The sequence below is a fragment of the Tachyglossus aculeatus genome, chromosome 4 (genome assembly GCF_015852505.1).
Source record: "Tachyglossus aculeatus isolate mTacAcu1 chromosome 4, mTacAcu1.pri, whole genome shotgun sequence".
NCBI lineage: Eukaryota > Metazoa > Chordata > Mammalia > Monotremata > Tachyglossidae > Tachyglossus > Tachyglossus aculeatus.
The window spans coordinates 2,699,325-2,724,586 of NC_052069.1; the positions used below are offsets into that span (position 1 = coordinate 2,699,325).

Genomic DNA, 25,262 nt, shown 5'->3' on the forward strand with positions numbered 1-25,262 from the left:
GTAATAATAATAATAATAATAATAATAATGGCATTTATTAAGCACTTACTATGTGCAAAGCACTGTTCTAAGCGCTGGGGAGGTTACATCCCCACCCTCCCTCTACACCCCACCTCCCTCCCCTCCTCCCCACCCTCTACACCCCCTCCCCATCCCCCCCATCTTACCTCCTTCCCTTCCCCACAGCACCTGTATATATGTATATATGTTTGTACATATTTATTACTCTATTTATTTATTTATTTTGTTTGTGCATATCTATTCTGTTTTATTTTGTTAGTATGTTTGGTCTTGTTCTCTGTCTCCCCCTTTTAGACTGTGAGCCCACTGTTGGGTAGGGACTGTCTCTGTATGTTGCCAACTTGTACTTCCCAAGCGCTTAGTCCAGTGCTCTGCCCACAGTAAGCGCTCAATAAATACGATTGATTGATACAAGGTGATCAGGTTTGGGGTAGACACAAGTTAATCAGTTGGACGGAGTCCCTGTCCCGCATGGGGCCCACGGTCTTAATCCCCATTTTCCAGATGAGGGCAAGGAGGCCCCGAGGAGTGAAGTGACATGCCCACGGTCACACAGCAACAGGGTAGAGTCGGGATTAGAACCCAGGTCCTTCTGGCTCCCAAGCCAGAATCAATCAGTAAATCAATCAATAAATGCGATTGATGATGATGATGATGATGAAGCCAGGGCTCTGCTTTGGCCTCTGCCTCCCTCCGTCTTCCTACATCCCAAACCTTCCTCCTGTATCCTCGCTTCGGTGCCCCGCTCGGCCCCCAAATCCTGTCCCGTTGTCCTCCCGTGGCCCGTGGAGCCATTGTATGGACAGCTCGGGAACTGACCACTTGTCGCCTTCTTTCCCACTTAGGATCAGGAAAGGATATCCCTGCGAAGCCAGAGTGGTGGCCCGGATTCTCCCCCAGTTCCTGGATGACTTCTTCCCCCCCCAGGATGTCATGAACAAAGTGATCGGGGAATTTTTGTCCAACCAACAGCCGTACCCACAGTTCATGGCAGCGGTGCTCTACAAGGTGTGTGGCTTTCCCTGGGCTTCCAACCGGTGCAGGAGAACTACTGGTTGAGCCCCCCCGGTTTCCCTCCCAAAACTTCCGTTTCCCAGCGCTTTGACAGGGAGGGTGACGACACCGCAGAGGTCGGAGAGGGAAGCGTGGTTTGATTTGACAAGAAAAATCTGCACAACCGTCCAAAATTACCTCTAATACACGATTGCACTTAATAATTACGGTATCTGTTAGACTTTTAGACTGTGAGCCCACTGTTGGGTAGGGACTGTCTCTAGATGTTGCCAATTTGTACTTCCCAAGCGCTTAGTACAGTGCTCTGCACATAGGAAGCGCTCAATAAATACGATTGATGATGATGTTAGGCGCTTACTATGTTCCAGGCACTGTTCTAAGAGATGGAGTGGATACAAGCAAACTGCGTGGAGTCCCACGTGGGGCTCACAGTCTCTATCCCCATTTTCCAGATGAGGGAACTGAGGCCCAGAGAAGTGAAGTGACTTTTTTTTTTTTAATGGCATTTATTAAGCGCTTACTATGTTCCAGGCACTGTTCTAAGAGATGGAGTGGATACAAGCAAATTGTGTGGAGTCCCACATGGGGCTCGCAGTCTCTATCCCCATTTTCCAGATGAGGGAACTGAGGCCCAGAGAAGTGAAGTGACTTTATTTTTTTAATGGCATTTATTAAGCGCTTACTATGTGCAAAGCACTGTTCTCAGCTCTGGGGAGGTTACAAGGTGATCAGGTTGTCCCACGTGGGGCTCACAGTCTTCATCCCCATTTTCCATATGAGGTCACTGAGGCCCAGAGAAGTGAAGTGACTTGCCCAAAGTCACACAGCCGACAAGTGGCAGAGCCGGGATTGGAACCCATGACCTCCGACACCAAAGCCCGTGCTCTTTCCACAGAGCCACGCTGCTTCTCTAAGCAGCGAGGTTGTGGTTGTGCCGTGATATCACGAGACGGTTTTACTTTTTTGATTTAGAAATTAACCAAACAGTGACACTTTATTGTGGGTCTTTGCCCAAAGACCGAGGACTTGCCTGATGTCACACAGCAGACCCGTGGTGGAGCTGGGATTAGAACCCATGACCTTCTGATTCCCAGGCCTGGGCTCTTTCTACCACGTTGTGCTGCTTTTCAGCAATAATTCTAGACTGTGAGCCTGTTGTTGGGTAGGGACTGTCTCTATATGTTGCCAACTTATACTTCCCAAGCGCTTAGTACAGTGCTCTGCACACACTAAACGCTCAATAAATACGATTGAACGAATAAATAACAGTGGTGCTTCCTAACGGCTTTACTATGTGCCAAGCACTGATCTAAGCAGTGGAGTGGATACAATTTAAGATGGACCCAATCCCGGTCCCATTACCAGGCTCGCAGTCTCAATCCCCATTTTACAGATGAGGTAACCGAGGCCCAGAGAAGTGAAGTGCTTTGCCCAAGGTCACACAGCAGACATCAATCAATCAATCAATCCTATTTATTGAGCGCTTACTGTATGCAGAGCACTGTACTAAGCGCTTGGGAAGTCCAAGTTGGCAACATATAGAGACGGTCCCTACCCAACAGCGGGCTCACAGTCTAGAAGATTAGGAGCCGCGCTGCTTCCCCTTCAACGCCTTGCACTTTCCCTCAGTAGTCCTAATGATCGTCTCTATATGTAGCCAACTTGTACTTCCCAAGCGCCTAATACAGTGCTCTGCACACAGTAAGCGCTCAATAAATATGAATGAATGATCTGGGGGAAAAACCAGGCCCGGAATATTGATTCTGTGCATGAGGGCTTTTAGCACGTTGTCTCTCTGCCTGAAATTTGCCCCCTTCCCCCGTCTGGGTGTCCTCAAGTCAGCACGGGCCGAGGAAAGATGGACCGTTCATTCATTCATTCATTCGGTCGTATTTATTGAGCGCTTACTGTGTGCAGAGCACTGTACTAAGCGCTTGGGAAGTCGGCAACGTATAGAGACGGTCCCTACCCAACAACGGGCTCACAGTCTACTGCAGGCACCAAGACCACCTCCATCCCCGTCGGTCCGGGAATGACCGACCCTTCCGGGAGCAGGGAGGAGCTGACAACCTACACAACACCCCCCCAATTGTCTCCCTCCCTGCAGCCTCCGGGGTGGCATCTGCCCGACCCTTCCCTGCCACTGAGGATGGCACACGTGGCCCGCCTGTTGCGGTCAGAGCACTGTAAATAAAGAAATAATGATGGCATTTATTAAGCACTTACTATGTGCAATCAATCAATCAATCAGTCGTATTTATTGAGCGCTTACTGTATGCAGAGCACTGTACTAAGCGCTTGGGAAGTCCACGTTGGCGACATAGAGAGACGGTCCCTACCCAACAGTGGGCTCACAGTCTAGAAGCGGGGAGAAAGCACTGTTGTAAGCGTACTGAGCCGTCAGGAGAGTAAAGTAGATTCCGGAGACGTGGACCCTTCTCTCAAGGAGCTGACAGGGAAGCAGCGTGGCTCAGCGGAAAGAGCCCGGGCTTTGGAGCCAGAGGTCATGGGTTCAAATCCCGGCTCCGCCAGTTGTCAGCCGTGTGACTTTGGGCAGGTCACTTCACTTCTCTGGGCCTCAGTGACCTCATCTGGAAAATGGGGATGAAGATTGTGAGCCCCCCCCGCGGGACAACCTGATCACCTTGTAATCTTCCCAGCGCTCAGAACACTGCTTGGCACATAGTAAGTGTTTAATAAATGCCATCATCATTATTATTACTATTATTCCCGGGATCCGTGCAGTGCGTCCCGATCGGCCTGCCCGCCCTTCCTTCCTCGCCCCGTTTCCCGCGTCCCGGGGCCCCTGCCCTGCGAGGAAACCGACGTGCTTGTGTTTGTGTATATTTATTTATTTATTTATTTGTTTGTTTGTTTATTTATTTTACTTGTACATATCTATTCTATTTATTTTATTTTGTTAGTATGTTCGGTTTTGTTCTCTGTCTCCCCCTTATAGACTGTGAGCCCACTGTTGGCTAGGGACCGTCTCTGTATGTTGCCAACTTGTACTTCCCAAGCGCTTAGTACAGTGCTCTGCACATAGTAAGCGCTCAATAAATACGATTGATGATGATGATGATACATGTATATATGTTTGTACATATTTATTACTCTATTTATTTTACTTGTACATATCTATTCTGTTTATTTTATTTTGTTAATATGTTTGGTTTTGTTCTCTTGTCTCCCCCTTTTAGACTGTGAGCCCACTGTTGGGTAGGGACCGTCTCTATATGTTGCCAACTTGTACTTCCCAAGCGCTTAGTACAGTGCTCTGCACATAGTAAGCACTCAATAAATACGATCGATGATGATGATGATGATATATGTATATATGTTTGTACCTATTTATTACTCTATTTTACTTGTACATATCTATTCTATTTATTTTATTTTGTTAGTATGTTTGGTTTTGTTCTCTGTCTCCCCCTTTTAGACTGTGAGCCCACTGTTGGGTAGGGACCGTCTCTAGATGTTGCCAACTTGTACTTCCCAAGCGCTTAGTCCAGTGCTGTGCACACGGTAAGCGCTCAATAAATACGATTGATTGATTGGTTGTGGTGTCTCCTCAGGTGTTTCAGACGCTCCACACGACGGGGCAGTCGTCCATGGTGCGGGACTGGGTGATGCTGTCCCTGTCCAACTTCACGCAGAGGAGCCCGGTGGCCATGGCCATGTGGAGCCTGTCCTGCTTCTTCGTCAGCGCTTCCACCAGCCCGTGGGTGTCCGCGATGTATCCTTCACTCGGCCTTCCCCCAGTGGGGGCTTCCAGGGGGCCAACCGAGGCACGGCCGGCGAGACCCGCCGCAGCCTGGATTTCCGTCCGGGTCCGAGAGGGACGGGCAGCGCCTCTGATCCGCCCCGAGGCCCCCCGACATCTGGTAGCCACCCCCCCCAGGCAGGGGAAGATCAGATAATAATAATAATAATAATAATAATAATGGCATTTATTAAGCACTTACTATGTGCAGAGCACTGTTCTAAGCGCTAGGGAGGTTACCAGGTGATCAGATTGTTCCACCGGGGGCTCACAGTCTTAATCCCCATTTTACAAATAAGGTAACCGAGGCCCAGAGAAGTCAAGTGACTTGATGATGATGATGGCATTGATTAAGCGCTTACTATGTGCAGAGCACTGTTCTAAGCGCGGGGGAGGTTACCAGGTGATCAGATTGTCCCACTGGGGGCTCACAGTCTTCATCCCCATTTTACAGATGAGGGAACTGAGGCCCAGAGAAGTCAAATGACTTGATGATGATGATGGTGATGGCATCACCATTAATAATGGTGATGGCATTTATTAAGCACTTACTATGTGCAGAGCACTGTTCTAAGTGCTGGGGAGGTTACCAGGTGATCAGATTATCCCACCGGGGGCTCACAGTGTTAATCCCCATTTTACAGATGAGGGAACTGAGGCCCAGAGAAGTCAAGTAAGTGACTTGATGATGATGATGATGATAATGGCATTTATTAAGCACTTACTATGTGCAGAGCACTGTTCTAAGCGCTGGGGAGATTACAAGGTGATCAGACTCTCCCACCGGGGGCTCACAGTCTTCATCCCCATTTTACAGATGAGGGAACTGAGGCCCAGAGAAGTCAAGTGACTTGATAATGATGATGGCATTTATTAAGTGCTTACTATGTGCAGAGCACTGTTCTAAGCGCTGGGGAGGTTACAAGGTGATCAGGTTGTCCCATGGGGGGCTCACAGTCTTCATCCCCATTTTACAGATGAGGGAACTGAGGCCCAGAGAAGTCAAGTGACTTGATGATGATGATAATGGCATTTATTAAGCGCTTACTATGTGCAGAGCACTGTTCTAAGGGCTGTGGAGGTTACAAGGTGATCAGGTTGTCCCACGGGGGGCTCACAGTCTTCATCCCCATTTTACAGATGAGGGAACTGAGGCCCAGAGAAGTCAAGTGACTTGATGATGATGATGGCATTTATTAAGCACTTATTATGTGCAGAGCACTGTTCTAAGCACTGGGGAGATTACAAGGTGATCAGACTGTCCCACCGGGGGCTCACAGTCTTCATCCCCATTTTACAGATGAGGGAACTGAGGCCCAGAGAAGTCAAGTGACTTGATGATGATTATAATGGCATTTATTAAGCGCTTACTATGTGCAGAGCACTGTTCTAAGGGCTGGGGAGTTTACAAGGTGATCAGGTTGTCCCATGGGGGGCTCACAGTCTTCATCCCCATTTTACAGATGAGGGAACTGAGGCACAGAGAAGTTAAGTGACTTGCCCAAAGTCATACAACTGACAACTGGGGGGGCCGGGATTTGAACCCCTGACCTCTGACTCCAAAGCCTGGGCTCTTTCCCCTGAGCCACGCTGCTTCTTAATAATAATAATGATAGCATTTATTAAACGCTTACTATGTACAAAGCACTGTTCTAAGCACCGGGGAGGTTACAAGGTGATCAGGTTGTCCCACAGGGGGCTCACAGTCTTAATCCCCATTTTACAGATGAGGTAACTGAGGCCCAGAGAAGTCAAGTGACTTGCCCAAAGTCACACAGCTGACAGTTGGTGGAGCTGGGATTTGAACCCCTGACCTCTGACTCCAAAGCCCGGGCTCTTTCCCCTGAGCCACACTGCTTCTTAATAACAATAATGATAGCATTTATTAAACGCTCACTATGTACAAAGCACTGTTCTAAGCACTGGGGAGGTTACAAGGTGATCAGGTTGTCCCACATGTGGGCTCACAGTCTTAATCCCCATTTTACAGATGAGGGAACTGAGGCCCAGAGAACTTAAGTGGCTTGCCCAAGGTCACGCTGCTGACAAGTTGTGGAGCCGGGATTTGAACCCATGACCTCTGACTCCAAAGCCTGGGCTCTTTCCACTGAGCCACGCTCCTTTCGGAGACTCGGTACCTCAAACCCCCCAAGAGCTCTAGAAACCAGCCACCAGCCCATGCCTTATTCCCGCTTCATGCTACAGTAGTAATGATAACTATGGCATTTGTTAAGTGCTTACTATGTGCCAGGCACTGTTCTAAGCGCTGGGGCAGATACAAGCTAATCAGGTTGTCCCACATGGGACTCCCAGTCTCAATCTCCATTTTACAGACGAGGTAACTGAGGCACAGAGAACTGAAGCGACTTTGCCCAAGGTCACATAGCAGACAGTAATAATAATAATAATAATGATGGCATTTCTTAAGCGCTTACTATGTGCCAAGCACTGTTGTAAGCTCTGGGGGGCATTCAAGGTAATCAGGTTGTCCCACGTGGGGCTCACAGTCTTAATCCCCATTATACAGATGAGGGAACTGAGGCACAGAGAAGTAAAGTGACTTGCCCAGAGTGACACAGCTGACAGCTGGCAGAGCCGGGATTTGAACCCATGACCAAGCCCAGGCTCTTTCCACTGAGCCACGCTGCTTCTCCAGAAGTGAAGTGACTTGAGCCCACTGTTGGGTAGGGACTGTCTCTATATGTTGCCAACTTGTACTTCCCAAGCGCTTAGTGCAGTGCTCTGCACACAGTAAGCGCTCAATAAATATGATTGATTGATTGATTGATTGCCCAAAGTCACACAGCCAACAAGCCTCCGCCGAGACTAGCCCAGGTCCTTCTGACTCCGAGGCCCAGGCTCTAGCCATTATTCATTCATTCATTCATTCAGTCGTATTTATTGAGCGCTTACTGTGTGCAGAGCACTGTACTAAGCGCTTGGGAAGTACAATTTGGCAACATCTAGAGACGGTCCCTTCCCAACAGTGGGCTCACAGTCTAGAAGGGGGAGACCGAGAACAAAACAAAACATATTAACAATAAAATAAATAGAATAAATATGTACAAGTATGGCCATTAGGCCACACTACTTCTTGATGCGCCAAGCACTGTGATAGATACTGCCTGCTGGGCTCCCAGGCTGTGAGGAAGGCAGAGCGAGTCTCTCATCCCTGTTTTAATAATAATAATAATAATAATAATAATGGCATTTGTTAAGTGCTTACTATGTGCCAAGCACTGTTCTAAGCGCTGGGGGGGATACAGGGTGATCAGGTTGTCCCACGTGGGGCTCACAGTCAATCCCCATTTTACAGATGAGGTAACTGAGGCTCAGAGAAGTTAAGTGAAGCAGAAGTTAGAGAAGCAGCGTGGCTCAGTGGAAAGAGCCCGGGCTTTGGAGTCAGAGGTCAGGGGTTCAAATCCCGGCTCTGCCAATGATCAGCTGTGTGACTTTGGGCAAGTCACTTCACTTCTCTGTGCCCGTTACCTCATCTGCCCACTGTTGGGTAGGGACCGTCTCTATATGTTGCCAGCTTGTACTTCCCAAGCGCTTAATACAGTGCTCTGCACACAGTAAGAAGCGCTCAATAAATGCAATTGAACTTCCCAAGTGCTTAGTACAGTGCTCTGCACACAGCAAGCGCTCAATAAATACGATTGATTGAACGAATGAATCCGTAAAATGGGGATGAAGGCTGTGAGCCCCCCGTGGGCCAACCTGATCACCTTGTAACCTCCCCAGCGCTTAGAACAGTGCTTGGCACATGGTAAGCGCTTAATAAATGCCATTATTATTAAGTGACTTGCCCATGGTCGCACAGCAGACATGTGGCGGAGCCAGGATTCGAACCCATGACCTCTGACTCCCAAGCCCGGGCTGTTTCCACTGAGCCACACTGCTTCAGTTGAGGACGCAGAGGGGTTAAAAGAGTGACCCGCTGCCTCGTGCTTGGAGGGGGTTTGGGGGTGAGAGGGAAGGACCCGCCTTGGGCGAGCCCACTCTTTTAGACTGTGAGCCCACTGTTGGGTAGGGACTGTCTCTATATGATGCCAATTTGTACTTTCCAAGCGTTTAGTACAGTGCTCTGCTCACAGTAAGCGCTCAATAAATACGATTGATGATGATGACGTGGAAACCAGGAGGGGTGGGGCGGTCATTGGCCATGCCCCGGACCCCAGCACCTGAAGGGTGCAGGGAGCAGGAGGTTGGACGTCTAACCCCTGCTCTGCCTCGGAGAAGACTAAGCAGCGTGGCTCAGCGGAAAGAGCCCGGGCTTTGGAGTCAGAGGTCACGGGTTCAAATCCCGCCTCCGCCAACTGTCAGCTGTGTGACTTTGGGCAAGTCACTTCACTTCTCTGGGCTTCAGTTACCTCATCTGTAAAACAGGGATTAAGACTGTGGGACAGCCTGATCACCTTGGAAGCTCTCCAGCGCTTAGAGCAGTGCTTTGCACATAGTAAGCACGTAATAGATGCTATCATTATTATTATCCGATGCCCTACAGCAGGCCGGCAGCCAAGCTGGTACTGCTCAGTCAGTGGTATTTGTTGGGCGCTTACCATGTATAGAGAGCACTGTGCTAACTGCTCGGGAGAACAATAGAAATAGAACAATAGAACAATATAAATGTTCCTGGTCCACTAATAATAATAATAAGTATGGTATTTGTTAAACGCTTATTCTGTGCCAAGCACTATTCTAAGCACTGGGGTAGAAACAATTTAATCAGGTTGTCCCACGTGGGGCTCACAGTCCTAATCCTCATTTTACAGATGGGGTCACTGAGACACAGAGAATAATAGTAATAATGATGGCATTTGTTAAGTGCTTACTATGTGCGAAGCACTGTTCTAAGTGCTGGGGGGATATAAGGTGATCGGGTTGTCCCACGTGGGGTTCACAGTCTTAATCCCCATTTTATAGATGAGGTAACTGAGGCTCAGAGAAGTTAAGTGACTTGCCCACGGTCACACAGCAGACATGTGGCGGAGTTGGGATTAGAACCCATGACCTCTGACTCCCAAGCCAGTGCTCTTTCCACTGAGCCACCGTGCTTCTCTTAATGATGGTATTTGTTTAAGCACTTACCGTGGGTCGCACACTGTTCTAAGGACTGGGGGAGATACAAGGTAATTCATTCATTCAGTCGTATTTATTGAGTGCTTACTGTGTGCAGAGCACTGTACTAAGCACTTGGGAAGTACAAGTTGGCAACATATAGAGACGGTCCCTACACAACAGTCTAGAAAAGTAATCGGGTTGTCCCACGGGTGGCTCATAGTCTTCATCCCCATTTTCCAGATGAGGTCACTGAGGCCCGGATAAGTGAAGTGACTTGTCCAAAGTCACACGGCTAAGTGGCAGGGGCAGGATTAGAACCCACAACCTTTGACTCCCAAGCCTGGGCTGTTGCCACTGAGCCATGACTAGCACTCCCAAGGCTGTCCCCTTCCTTCTAATAATAATAATAATAATAATGGCATTTATTAAGTGCTTACTAGGTGCAAAGCACTGTTCTAAGCGCTGTGGGGGGGATATAGGGCAATCATGTTGTCCCATGTGGGGGCTCGCAGTCTTCATCCCCATTTGACAGATGAGGGAACTGAGGCCCAGAGAAGTGAAGTGACTTTCCCAAGGTCACACAGCAGACATGAAGCCCGGGCTCTTTCCACGGAGCCACGCTGCTTCTTCTCTCGGCCCCGCCACTGGCCCCAATTTGGTCTGGTGCTTTTGGATCGGAGAAAGCCTTCCCCCCGGCCCTGTCCGGCTCGCTCCCGAGACCCGGTTGCCCGACGGGAGCCCCGGCGGGCCAGGCCCCCCGTCCTCGGTGCCCGGGCGGGCGCGACGGTGGTGGCGGGAGGAGCAGGAGGGGAGTGTCTGCGGTTTTGCCCAGGCGAAGGGGGACCGTGGGGAGAAGCGCTGAGGCTGCGGCCCCCGCAGGCGGTCGGGGCGTTCGGGGCCGTTCGTTTTTTCAATTAAGGCTGCTTTTCATTATTCCTTTATGTCGGCCCTGCCTTGGCTCCAGCCCTTAAGAGAGGAGCGTCCCCTCCGTCTCCCACCCTCAGAGCTCAAGGCGTTCTTTGGCGACGGGCCCCGCCAGGCGAACCACGCCGGCCAGAGAGGAGCCCGGCTGCTCCCGGCGCCGACGGGGGGGACATCACCCAGACCCCCGGCGCGGCCGGGCCGGCCAGAGGAAAAGCGGCGGTGGACGGGCGGGCCGGGCAGGGCAGCCAGGGCCGGGTGAGTCTTGCCGGGGTGGGCGGCCTTGCCAGCTAGTATCGCCACAGGACCCGGGGCTGGGGCCAGAGGGTGTGGGGGTGGTCGTGGTTCTCCTCTTCCTCCTCCTTGGCCAGCCGCTGGGCCTCGCGGGGGCCGCGTGTGGCTTTCCGAAACCATCCGAGTCGTCGCCCGCCTTCCTCCTCTCCGGGGGAGGGAGGGCGGCAGACGGGAAGCCCGCGGGGGTCGGCTTGGGGTCGGTCGGAGGCCCGGCGTGGGTCTCCGAAGGGAGGGCGACGGTCAGCTGCAGAGCCGCGGAGGTCCTCCTCTTTGCCCTTAACTCCCTCGCCAGCCTCCCGCACGTCATCAGCAGGATGGGAAAATCGGACCCAGTGGACGTTAACCTTTTCTGCCTGGTGGCCGTGGACTTTTACCGGCACCAGATAGACGAGGAGCTGGACCGCAGGGCCTTCCAGTCGGTGTTTGAGGTGGTGGCGTCCCCGGGCAGCCCTTACCACCGCCTGTTAACCTGCCTGCAGAACGTCCACGAGGTCGCCACGTGCTGAGGGCGGCCAGCCGGGCGAGGGGAGACGACCGGGGGGCCGAGGGGGCCGCCCTCTCACCCGGGCGGGCCGGTGGTTGCTTCCCCCGGGAGAATCCGAGCCCTTTGCTGCCTCTCTCCTGAGGATGACAGAAATAATGTTTCCCACGGGGGTGTGGGCCGCGGGCGGCGGGGAAATGTCCCCTCGTCCCCCTCCCCCTTCCCCTTTTAGCACGGCATCCGGGACGGGGAACGAGGCCCTTAGGGAAGGCGCTATCCGCGGGGACCAACGTTGATCCTTTGCCTTCCACGCCACAGATCTCTATCCCCAGACCTCTCCCTGGTCCCCTCCCAAGTGGAAAAGGAAAAGAAATTCCAGTCTTCATGATTAACACTCCCAGCATGTACTTCCCGTCTCTCGGGCCCCTCACCGTCCGGCGGTGTTGCGCGGGATGGGCTTGACGGCGCCAGTGGCCGTGGAGGTGGGGGGGGGGAAACCCGGTGACCCCCTTGGCCGCTCCGCGCTTCGTTTTCCTTGGTGGTTCTCAGGATTTCAGATTCGAGTATACGAGTAAAGAGATTAATTTTAACTTAAAAAAGATTTCTATATCATGTAAAGTATGTAAAATTGTAAAACCCACTGCTGCATGACACCGTTCGTCTCCTCCGACGACCGAAGCCACTGACCGAATGCCTTGCCGTTCCTCGCCCCGTCTCCGTTTTCCCTTTGGGCTCCCCCGGCCCCCTCCAGTCGTTCATTAGGTTCTCAGCCCGCGCCAGTGTCCGGGTGGCATTTCTGGGCTCTCCCTCCCACCCCGTTTTGTGCGTCCGCCCCGTGAAGAGCCCGAATAGGGCGCAATTCGTTTGTCTTCAGGTACCGGTGGTCGGGAGTTCTCCGGAGCCATTTCCCCTACGTTTTGCTTGGAAGGGTTTCGGGGGTGAGAGGGGAAAGCAAGGGCTCTTGAGGCCTTGGGCAGGACTTGGAAATGGGAAGGGGTGAGCAGCGCGTTGGATATAGGGGCAGGAAGCAGCCGGTGGGCACAAGACCCCTGTTCGACGTGTGGAAAGATGTAGAGGCCGGGGGATCTGGCGGTTCCTTCGCCCCTTGGCCCCACCAAGCTCCAAAATGGCACCCAGGCCTTCCTTTAATCCCCCTTTCACTTTCTCCCCCTTGTTGGCCCTTCTTGGCTCGGGTTCCGGATGCCTCCCCTCCCACCCCCTCGGTATAAAGTGATTCGCTCATCCAAGGGTCACACTTCCTAAAATGTCTATTTTGTGTATTCCACCGTCCCCCTGTCCCCCGCCCCCCGGAGCCGAACCTTCAGCGCAGTGGTTCAGGATGGTGCGAACGGAAGTAATTGTTGGTAACGACTCACCCCGTCCCGAACCGTACCCGGACCCGGTATTTCCGAGATTCTCGTGGTGTCCGGCCGCGCCGCCCAATTAAAGGAAGTCCTTTCTGCACCGTCTCACTTGGATCGCTCTTCTTTCCCCGGCCCCCGAGCCGGGCGGCGTTTTGAAACCCTCGTGATTGCCGCAGACGGTCAGTTGGCTACAACGCGGTCCCCAGGGATGCCGCTGACCAGCCGGGGCCGGCTCCGGTCAGCCAGTCCGAAGCCGGGTCTGTTGGGGGAAGCCATCCCGGAAAAGTGAAGGTTACGATTGGAAACCATCCCGGAGAAGGGAAGGTTATGATTATTGTTATTATGGTATTTGTTAAGCGCTTACTATGTGCCAAGCACTGTTCTAAGCACTAGGGTAGATAATAATAATAATGATGGTATCTGCTAAACACTTACGATGTGCCAAATTCTGCCGTCATTATTATTATTTTTATTAATTGTATTTGTGCGCTTGCTGTGTGCAAAGCACTGTACTCTCTATACACACACACACACACACACACACACACACACACACACACACACACACACACACACACATATATAATGGCATTTATTAAGCGCTTATTATGTACACTGTTCTAAATGCTGGGGAGGTTACAAGGCGATCAGGTTGTCCCACGTGGGGCTCACAGTCTTCATCCCCATTTGACAGATGAGGTCACTGAGGCCCGGAGAAGCGAAGTGACTTGCCCAAAGTCACACAGCTGACAATTGGCAGAGCCGGGATTCAAACCCATGACCTCTGACTCCAAAGCCCGGGCTCTTTCCACTGAGCCACGCTGCTTCTCTAAGTACTACACACTCGGGAGAGTACGATATAACATTAAACACATTCCCCACCCACAACGAGCTCACATTATAAACGCAGAGGTAAATAATAATAATAATTATGGTATTTAAGCACTGCCATGTGCCAAGCACAGTTCAAAGCATTGGGATAGATAATAATAATAATAATGATGATGGTATTTCATTCATTCATTCATTCAATCGTATTTATTGAGCGCTTACTGTGTGCAGAGCACTGTACTGAGCACCTGGGAAGTACAAGTCGGCAACAGAGACGGTCCCTACCCAACAATGGGCTCACAGTCTAGAAGGGGCTCCCCCTCCCCATCCCCCCCACCTTACTCCTTCCCCTCCCCACAGCACCTGTATATATGTATATATGTTTGTACGGATTTATTACTCTATTTTATTTGTACATATTTATTCTATTTATTTTATTTTGTTAATATGTTTGGTTTTGTTCTCTGTCTCCCCCTTTTAGACTGTGAGCCCGCTGTTGGGTAGGGACCGTCTCTAGATCATCATCATCATCAATCGTATTTATTGAGCGCTTACTATGTGCAGAGCACTGTACTAAGCCCTTGGGAAGTACAAATTGGCAACATATAGAGATAGTCCCTACCCAACAGTGGGCTCACAGTCTAAAAGGGGGAGACAGAGAACAAAACCAAACATACTAACAAAATAAAATAAATAGAATAGATATGTACAAGTAGAATAAATAAATAAATAAATAGAGTAATAAATATGTACTAACATATATACATGTATACAGGTGCTGTGGGGAAGGGAAGGAGGTAAGATGGGGGGATGGAGAGGGGGACGAGGGGGAGAGGAAGGAAGATGTTGCCAACTTGTACTTCCCAAGCGCTTAGTACAGTGCTCTGCACACAGTAAGCGCTCAATAAATACGATTGAATGAATGAATGAAGGGGGAGACAGACAACAAAACAAAACATGTAGACAGGTGTCAAAATCGTCAGAACAAATAGAATCAAGCACTTACTATGTGCCAAGCACTGTTTTAAGCACTGGGGTAGATACAAGGTGATCAAGTTGGACACAGACCCTCTCCCACGTGGGGCTCACAGTCTTAATCCCCATTTTACAGATGAGGTAACCGAGGCCCGGAGAAGTGAAGCGACTTGCCCAAGGCACACAGCAGACAAGCGGCGGAGCCGGGATTAGAACCCAGGACCTTCTGCCTCTCAGGCCTGGGCTCCCAGGCTAACGGTGTTTGCCATCTTTCATTTGGGAGGAGGAGAATCCCAACATCCCAAGGGACCCCCCAGCTCACTTGTAGTGGGCAGGGAATTTATAATAATAATAATAATAATGGCATTTGTTAAGCGCTTACTATATGCAAAGCACTGTTCTAAGCGCTGGGGAGGATACAAGGTGATCAGGTTGTCCCACGAGGGGCTCACAGTCTTAATCCCCGTTTTACAGATGAGATAACTGAGGCACAGAGAAGTTAAGCAACTTGCCCAAAGTCACACAGCTGACAAGTGGCGGAGCCGGGATTTATCTGTTTACTGTTGTATCGTACTCTCCCGAGCTCTTGTTACACTGCTCCACCCACAGTAAGCGCTCAATAAATAGGTCCGGCTGACTGAATGACTGCTAGAGAAGCAGCGTGGCTTAGTGGAAAGAGCACCGTCTTCGGAGTCAGAGGTCAATCAATCAATCAATCATATTTATTGAGCACTTACTGTGTGCAGAGCACTGGACTAAGCGCTTGGGAAGTACAAGTTGGCAACGTGGGTAGGGACTGTCTCTCTATGTTGCCAACTTGTACTTCCCAAACGCTTAGTCCAGTGCTCTGCACACAGTGTGCGCTCAATAAATACGATTGAATGAATGAATGAATTTATTTTACTTGTGCATATTTATTCTATTTATTTTATTTGGTTTATATGTTTTGTTTTGTTCTCCGTCTCCCCCTTCTAGACTGTGAGCCTGCTGGTTGGTAGGGACCGTCTCTATCTGTTGCCAACTTGTACTTCCCAAGCGCTTAGTACAGTGCTCTGCACAGAGTAAGCACTCAATAAATACAATTGAATGAATGAATGAACATATAGAGACTGTCCCTACCCAACAGTGCTCTGCACACAGTGTGCACTCAATAAATACAATTGAGTGACTGAGTGAATTTATTTTACTTGTACATATTTATTCTATTTATTTTATTTGGTTTATATGTTTTGTTTTGTTCTCTGTCTCATCCTTCTAGACTGTGAACCTGCTGGTGGGTAGGGACCGTCTCTATCTGTTGCCAACTTGTACTTCCCAAGCGCTTAGTACAGTGCTCTGCACAGAGTAAGCGCTCAACAAATACGATTGAATGAATGAGTGAACATATAGAGACGGTCCCTACCCAACAGTGCTCTGCACACAGTGTGCACTCAATAAATACGATTGAATGAATGAATGAATTTATTTTACTTGTGCATATTTATTCTATTTATTTTATTTGGTTTATATATTTTGTTTTGTTTTCTGTCTCCCCCTTCTAGACTGTGAGCCTGCTGGTTGGTAGGGACCGTCTCTATCTGTTGCAAACTTGTACTTCCCTAGTGCTTAGTACAGTGCTCTGCACAGAGTAAGCGCTCAACAAATACGATTGAATGAATGAATGAACATATACAGACGGTCCCTACCCAACAGTGGGCTCACAAATCTAGGTCGTGGGTTCTAATCGCGGCTCTGCCACTTATAAGCTCTGTGACTTCGGCAAGTCACTCCACTTCTCTGGGCCTCAGTGACCTCATCTGGAAAATGGGGATGAAGACCGTGAGCCCCACGTGGGACAACCTGATGACCTTGTATCTACCCCAGCGCTTAGAACGGTGCTTGGCACATAGTAAGCACTTAACAAATACCACCATTATTATTATTATTATTGACAAGTACAAATACATTATTAACATTAATCCCCACGTTTCCCACCCTGCAACCCGCGCCGGCTGTGCTTTTGACAAACCCAGAGCGGGGACCTCAGCCGGCTTCGGAAAACTTCCCAGTCAATCAATCAATCAATCAATCATATTTATTGAGCGCTTACTGTGTGCAGAGCACTGTACTAAGCGCTTGAGGATCCAGTCAGGGCCGGATCCTTCCTGACATGGGGCTTTGGGAGTTGGGATGGAAAGGTTGTCTTCCCTGCACGGAGAGGGGCCCCAAGACAGCACCAGTGGAGACTCCGTCTCTCCTCATCCGTGTCTTTTCTGTTTTGAAATCCATCAATCGATCGGTGGTATTTATTGAGTATTTACTGAGTGCAGAGCACTGTATAAAACACTTGTAGGTTCAACTCTAGACTGCATGTTCGTTGCGGGAAGGGAACGCGTTGGCTAATTCTGTTGTATCGTGCTCTCCCAAGCACTTAGTCTTTTAGACTGTGAGCCCACTGTTGGGTAGGGACTGTCTCTATATGTTGCCAACTTGTACTTCCCAAGCGCTTAGTACAGTGCTCTGCACACAGTAAGCGCTCAATAAATACGATTGATTGATTAGTCCAGCACTCTGCACATGGGAAGCGCTCAATAGATACGATCGATTGAATGGGGGAGTACAATCTGACAGCCTTTCTAGACTGTCTTCCCCCTTCTAGACTGTGAGCCCGTTGTTGGGTAGGGACCGTCTCTATATGTGCGAACTTGTAATAATAATAATAATAATAGCATTTATTAAGCGCTTACTATGTGCAAAGCACTGTTCTAAGCGCTGGGGAGGTTACATCAATCGTATTTATTAAGCACTTACTATGTGCAAAGCACTGTTCTAAGCACTGGAGAGGTTACAAGGTGATCAGGTTGTCCCACGGGTGGGCTCACCGTCTTTAATCCCCATTTGACAGATGAGGTAACTGAGGCCCAGAGAAGTGAAGTGGCTTGACCAAAGTCACACAGCTGACAAGTGGCGGAGCCGGGATTCGAACCCATGACCTCTGACTCCAAAGCCCGGGCTCTTTCCGCTGAGCCACGCTGCTTCTCTTGTACTTCCCAAGTGCTTAGTACAGTGCTCTGCACACAGTAAGCACTCAATAAATACAATTGAATACGTTCCCTAGACTGTGAGCCCACTATTGGGTAGGGACCATCTCTATATGTTGCCAACTTGGACTTCCCAAGCGCTTAGTACAGTGCTCTGCACACAGTAAGCACTCAATAAATACGATTGATTGATTGATTGATTGATTAAGGATCTGACAGTTAAGAGTTTGAAAGGAGCGTTGGCTCTACTCGCAGTTTCTCGTGCCTCTCCGACGGCCCACGGCCAGCGAGGCGGGCGAGATCCACCGGTGTGGTCAGGGTCCCTGCCCACTCCATACGACGAGTGGGGCCAGAGCTCGCCAAACTTCATTCACTCATTCAATCGTATTTATTGAGCGCTTACTGTGTGCAGAGCACTGTACGAAGCGCCTGGGAAGTACAAGTTGGCAACATGTACAGACGGTCCCTACCCAACAACGGGCTCCCAGTCTAGAAGCGGGAGACAGACAGCAAAACAAAACATGTGGACAGGTGTCAATCATCAGAATAAATAGAAGTAAAGCTGGATGCACATCATTAACAAAATAAATAGAATAGTAAATATGGTGTCAAGTCATAGAAATAAAGCTAGATTCACCTCCTCCAGGAGGCCTTCCCAGACTGAGCCCCTTCCTTCCTCTCCCCCTCCTCTCCCTCTCCATCCCCCCATCTTACCTCCTTCCCTTCCCCACAGCACCTGTATATATGTATATATGTTTGTACATATTTATTACTCTATTTATTTATTTTGCTTGTACATATCTATTCTATTTATTTTATTTTGTGAGTATGTTTGGTTTTGTCTCCCCCTTTTAGACTGTGAGCCCACTGTTGGGTAGGGACTGTCTCTATATGTTGCCAATTTGTAATGATGATGATAATGGCATTTATTCAGCGCTTACTATGTGCCAAGCACTGTTCTAAGCGCTGGGGAGGTTACAAGGTGATCAGGTTGTCCCACGGGGGGCTCACAGTCTTCACCCCCATTTTACAGATGAGGTAACTGAGGCCCAGAGAAGTGAAGTGACTTGCCCAAAGTCACCCAGCTGACAATTGGCGGAGCTGGGATTTGAACCCATGACCTCTGACTCCAAAGCCCGGGCTCTTTCCACTGAGCCACGCTGCTTCTCCAACCTGTCTGTTGGAATTTGTACTTCCCAAGCGCTTAGTCCAGTGCTCTGCACACAGTAAGCGCTCAATAAATACGATTGACGATGATGATGATGATGATGCAGAGCACTGTACTAAGCGCTTGGGAAGTACAAGTTGGCGGTCCCTAGCCAACAGCGGGCTCACACTCTGCCGTGCTCGCAACTGGCCGGCAACCCACGGGGGGCCAGAGACGCAGGAGAAGAGGAGGAACAGGGGGGTTGCGTCCCTTGTCTTAGGCCGTCGAGCCGTCTCCGATCCATAGCGACAGCATGGAGCGCCCCACCTCCGTCTGCAATCCTTCCGGTAGTGGTTTCCATAATGCTTTCTTGGGAAAAATGCAGAAGTGGTTTGGCATCGCTTCCTTATAATAATGGCATTTATGAAGCGCCTACTATGTGCAAAGCACTGGTCTAAGCACTGGGGAGGTTCCGAGGTGATCAGGTTGTCCCACGTGGGGCTCACAGTCTTCACCCCCATGTTACAGATGAGGGAACTGAGGCCCAGAGAAGTGAAGTGACTTGCCCAAAGTCACACAGCTGACAAGTGGCGAAGTCGGGATTTGAACCCATAACCTCCGACCCCAAAGCCCGGGCTCTTTCCACTTAGCCACCGAGCACAGTTGAGTCTCCGCCTTCGACTCTCTCCCCTGCTGCTGCTGCTGCCCAGCACAGGTGAGTTTTCATTCATTCATTCATTCAATCGATCGTATTTATTGAGTGCTTACTGTGTGCAGAGCACTGTACTAAGCGCTTGGGAAGTCCAGGTTGGCAACATCTAGAGACAGTCCCTACCCAACAGTGGGCTCACAGTCTAGAAGGGGGAGACAGACAACAAAACATAACATATTAACAAAATAAAATAGAATAAAAGTGTACAAGTAAAATAGAGTAATAAATCATCATCATCATCATATTTATTGAGCGCTTACTGTGTGCAGAGCACTGTACTAAGCGCTTGGGAAGTACAAATTGGCAACATATAGAGACAGTTCCTGCCCAACTGTGGGCTCACAGTCTAAAAGGGGGAGACAGAGAACAAAACCAAACATACTAACAAAATAAAATAAATAGAATAGATATGTACAAGTAAAATAAATAGAGTAATAAATATGTACAAACATATATACATATATACAGGTGCTGTGGGGAAGGGAAGGAGGTAAGGCGGGGGGCGGATGGAGAGGAGGGGAAGGAGGGGGCTCAGTCTGGGAAGGCCTCCTGGAGGAGGTGAGCTCTCAGTAGGGACTTGACTTGAGTTTTGACTTGTAGCAGATGGCCTTCCACTCACCAGCCACTGTCTAAGCTAGGAATGGCTTGGACAGGGCTCGGCTTCACTCTCCCTCCCACAGTTGTGATTGGGAGAGGACTGGAAACTCTCCAGTTTCTGGAAACTGGAAACCCCCTGAGAGGGGGTTGTGTCCCTAGGATCCACATAAGTGTGCTCTCTCTCACCTTAATAACCTCCGCTCCTCCACCGCTGATCTCCTCACCGTACCTCGCCCTCGCCTGTCCCGCCATCGACCCCCGGCCCACGTCCTCCCCCGGGCCCGGAATGCCCCCAGTCCCTCTGCCCATCCGCCAAGCTCGCTCTCTTCCTCCCTTCAAGGCCCTGCTGAGAGCTCACCTCCTCCAGGAGGCCTTCCCAGACTGAGCCCCTTCCTTCCTCTCCCCCTCATCCCCCTCTCCATCCCCCCCATCTTACCTCCTTCCCTTCCCCACAGCACCTGTATATATGTATGTATGTTTGTACAGATTTATTACTCTATTTATTTATTTTATTTGTACATATCTATTCTATTTATTTTATTTTGTTGGTATGTTTGGTTTTGTTCTCTGTCTCCCCCTTTTAGACTGTGAGCCCACTGTTGGGTAGGGACTGTCTCTATATGTTGCCAATTTGTACTTCCCAAGCGCTTAGTACAGTGCTCTGCACGTAGTAAGCACTCAATAAATACGATTGATGATGATGATGATGATAATTGTGGCATTTGTTAAACGCTCATTGTACCAAGCACTAGGGTGGATCCAAGCAAACCAGGTTAGACACAGTTCCTCTCCCACGTGGGGCTCACAGTCTTAATCCCCATTTTGCAGGTGAGGTCACTGAGGCCCAGGGAAGTGAAGTGACTTGCCCGAGACCACACAGCAGACAAGTGGAGGGGATTAGAACCCATGACTTTCTGACTCTTCTTCTAGACTGTGAGCCCGCTCGTCTAGCCTGTGAGCCCGCTGTTGGGTAGGGACCGTCTCAATATGTTGCCAGCTTGTACTTCCCAAGCGCTTAGTACAGTGCTCTGCACACAGTAAGTGCTCAATAAATACGATTGAATGAATGAATACAATTGAATGAATGAATGACAGGCCTGGGCTCTAGCCACTATATATATAATGGCATTTATTAAGTGCTTACTATGTGCAAACCACTGTTCTAACCACTACACCATACTACTACTAATAATAATGACCATACTACTACTAATAATAATGATTGAATGAATGAATACAATTGAATGAATGAATGACAGGCCTGGGCTCTAGCCACTACACCATACCACTACTACTAATAATAATGATGGCATTTATTAAGCGCTTACTATGCGCAAAGCCCTGTTCTAAGCACTGGGGAGGTTACAAGGTGATCAGGTTGTCCCACGAGGGGCTCACAGTCTTAATCCCCGTTTTGTAGATGAGGTAACTGAGGCCCAGAGAAGTGACTTGCCCAAAGTCACACAGCTGACAAGTGGCGGAGCCGGGATTTGAACCCATGACCTCTGACTCCAAAGCCCGGGCGCTTTCCACTGAGCCACGCTGCTTCTCATACTAGCCCCGAAGGTACAAAACAGGTCACTTGGCTGCGCCCCGCGTCCTCCCCGCTCCCCCAAACCTGGGCGACAGACTCTAGCTATCCCGGCTCCGCAAAAACCGCAGCTCCGGAGACTTAGGAGAAACCATTACTGGGAAAATGGACAAAATATTGGAACTAGATTGCTTAGTCTTTTGCCCTTGGATATCACCAAACCCGCCAACCGCCCGAAATGCTGGACTGTCCCATGAACGGCACCCGGGATTCCTAAAGGAAGTACAATCTGGGGACGCTTTTCCCATTAATTCAATTTAAGAGCGTCAAATTAGTTTTCATTGACCTTATCCTTCCTTGACATAATTCAACACTAATTCCTAACATAACCGACTCTTGGAAGGCGATGTTTTTCCCCAGAGGCATTTCAAAGGGTCGGCCCAAGGGCCTTTAGGAAGCGCAGATCATTAGGGCTAAAATGTTAACTTGGCGTTTTTGGCACACCTATAAAGATTCGTCTTCCAGATGGAATTTGTTTTTTTCCATAAGCAGTTCCACATCCCTGTCGGGAAAAAAAAAAATCTCTCTGAGAGGAAAAATGCAACTGGACTTCAGTCATTCATTCATTCAATCGGATTTATTGAGTATTTACTGTGTGCAGAGCACTGTAAGTTCATTCATTCATTCAATCGTATTTATTGAGCGCTTACTGTGTGCAGAGCACTGTACTAAGCGCTTGGGAAGTCCAAGTTGGCAACATATAGAGACGGTCCCTACCCAACAATGGGCTCACAGTCTAGAAGGGGGAGACAGAGAACAAAACAAAACATATTAACAAAATAAAATAAATCGAATAAATATGTACAAATAAAATAGAGTAATACAACAATAAACAACGACATTCCCTGCCCACAGTGAGCTCACAGTCTAGTTCATTCATTCATTCATTCAATCGTATCTATTGAGTGCTTACTCTGTGCAGAGCACTGTACTAAGCGCTTGGGAAGTACAATAATAATGGCATTTATTAAGCGCTTACTATGTGCAAAGCACTGTTCTAAGCACTGGGGAGGTTACAACGTGATCAGGTTGCCCCACGGGGGGGCTCACAATCAATCCCCATTTTACAGATGAGGTAACTGAGGCACAGAGAAGTTAAGTGACTTGCCCAAAGTCACACAGCTACAAGTCAGCAACATATAGAGACGGTCCCTACCCAACAATGGGCTCACGGTCTAGAAGGGGGAGACAGACAACAAAACAAAACATGTAGATGTGAGCCCGCTGTTGGGTAGGGACCGTCTCTATATCAATCAATCAATCAATCAATTGTATTTATTGAGCACTTACTATGTGCAGAGCACTGTACTAAGCGCTTGGGAAGTACAAATTGGCATCACATAGAGACAGTCCCTACCCAACAGTGGGCTCACAGTCTAAAATATGTTGCCAACTTGTACTTCCCAAGCGCTTAGTACAGTGCTCTGCACACAGTAAGCGCTCAATAAATACGATTGAATGAATAAATGTAGACAGGTGTCAAAATCGTCAGAACAAATAGAATTATGGCTATATGCACATCATTAACAAAATAAACAGGATAGTAAATATGTACAAGGAAAATGGTTCTTGAATATCTAAAGTAGGTTTGGTACAACAGTGACTCATTTAACTACTTCCTCATTCCTCCTTCTTTTATATTTTCCAGGAAGACATGAGGAAATAGTGTATTAGACGCTGAGCAGTGTCAGGAGTGCCGGGGTTTCCTCGGGAGCGTGGGAGTGTATGAGGGGACAGGGATTTTAGTGAGGATGAGCCCTGGAAGGGAATGGATTTCAAACAATAATCATCATCACTGTGGTATTTAGTCGCTATGTGCCAAGCACTGAGTTAAGGGCTGGGTTGGAGAAGCAGCGTGGCTTAGTGGAAAGAGCACGGGCTGGGAGTCGGAGGTTGTGGGTTCTAATCCTGGCTCTGCCGCTTATCTGCTGTGTGACCTTGGGCAAGTCACCTCTCTGGGCCTCAGTTACCTCATCTGTAAAATGGGGATTGGAATTGTGAGCCCCACGTGGGACAAGGACTGTGTCCAACCCAATTTGCCTGTATCCTCCCCAGCGTTTAGTACAGTGCCTTGCACATAGTAAGTGCGAAATAGTTACTATTATTATTATTATTATTATTATTAAAAGAGGTGAAGTCAACTGAGCGCTTGGGGGGGATACAAGGTGATCAGGTTGTCCCATGTGGGGCATGCAGTCTTAATCCCCATTTTATAGATGAGGGAACTGAGGCCCAGAGAAGTTAAGGGACTTGCCCAGGGTCACACAGCTGACGGGTGGCGGAGCTAGGATTTGAACCCATGACCTTTGACTCCCAAGCCCGGGCTCTTTCCACTGAGCCACGCTGCTTCTCATGGTAGGGACTGTCTCTATATGTTGCCAATTTGTACTTCCCAAGCGCTTAGTACAGTGCTCTGCACACAGTAAGCGCTCAATAAATACGATTGATTGATTGATTGATTGATTGATTGATTGAGTTCTAGTCCCAGCTCCTCCACTTGTCTGCTGTATGACCTTGGGCAAGGCACTTCACATCTCCCCCTTCTAGACTGTGAGCACGCTGTTGGGTAGGGACCGTCTCTATATGTTGCCAACGTGTACTTCCCGAGCGCTTAGTACAGTGCTCTGCACACAGTAAGCGCTCAATAAATACGATTGAATGAATGAATGAGACACGATCCCTCTTCCACATGGGGCTCCCAGGGTAAGGGGGACGGAGAGCGGATATTTACTTCCCATTTTACAGATGAGAAAAGAGGCCCAGAGAAGTTGTGTGACTTAACCACAGGGTCCCACGACAAGCAAATTGTGGAGTCCGGGATTAGAACCCAGGTCCTCTGACTCCCCCCCAGGCCTGGGCTTTTAATAATAATGATGGCATTTATTAAGCACTTACTATATGCAAAGCACTGTTCTAAGCGCTGGGGAAGTTACAAGGTGATCAGGTTGTCCCACGGGGGCTCACAGTCTTAATCCCCATTTTACAGATGAGGGAACTGAGGCCCAGAGAAGCGAAGTGACTTGCCCAAAGTCAAACAGCTAAGCGGCAGAGTCAGGATTCGAACCCATGACCTCTGACTCCAAAGCCCGGGCTCTTTCCCCTGAGCCACGCTGCTTCCCACTAGGCCACATGTCATTTTTGAAGGAGACACCAGTGATAATGAAGTTTGCCTAGTTGTGAGTGTGTAGCTGAATGGGAGAGCCACAATCCTGGGCCATGCTGTGCACACACAAAGGTTGTCTCTTGTTGCCTTACATGCTCCCTGCTTTGCCGCACCTGCTGCCGTTTTGTTTTTTTTTATAATAATAAAAATTAATAATGGCATTTGTTAAGCGCTTAGTATGTGCAGACTCATTCATTCACTCAATCGTATTTATTGAGCGCTTAATGTGTGCGGAGCACTGTACTAAGCACTTGGGAAGTACAAGTCGGCAACATATAGTGAGCCCCGCGGGCCGGAGAAATGC

General features: G+C 49.2%; 1 protein-coding gene across 1 annotated transcript in view; it reads left to right on the plus strand.

Moving 5' to 3' along the window:
• Nucleotides 1–13,027, plus strand: part of HTT (huntingtin) — a 378,122-nt gene extending 365,095 nt beyond the window's left edge. The window contains exons 65-67 of the mRNA XM_038744544.1: nucleotides 867–1,029; nucleotides 4,611–4,771; nucleotides 11,370–13,027. Coding sequence (XP_038600472.1) covers nucleotides 867–1,029; nucleotides 4,611–4,771; nucleotides 11,370–11,583 — 538 coding nt within the window. The 3' untranslated portion in view covers nucleotides 11,584–13,027. The remainder of the gene's footprint in view (nucleotides 1–866; nucleotides 1,030–4,610; nucleotides 4,772–11,369) is intronic.
• Nucleotides 13,028–25,262: the final 12,235 nt, after the last annotated feature.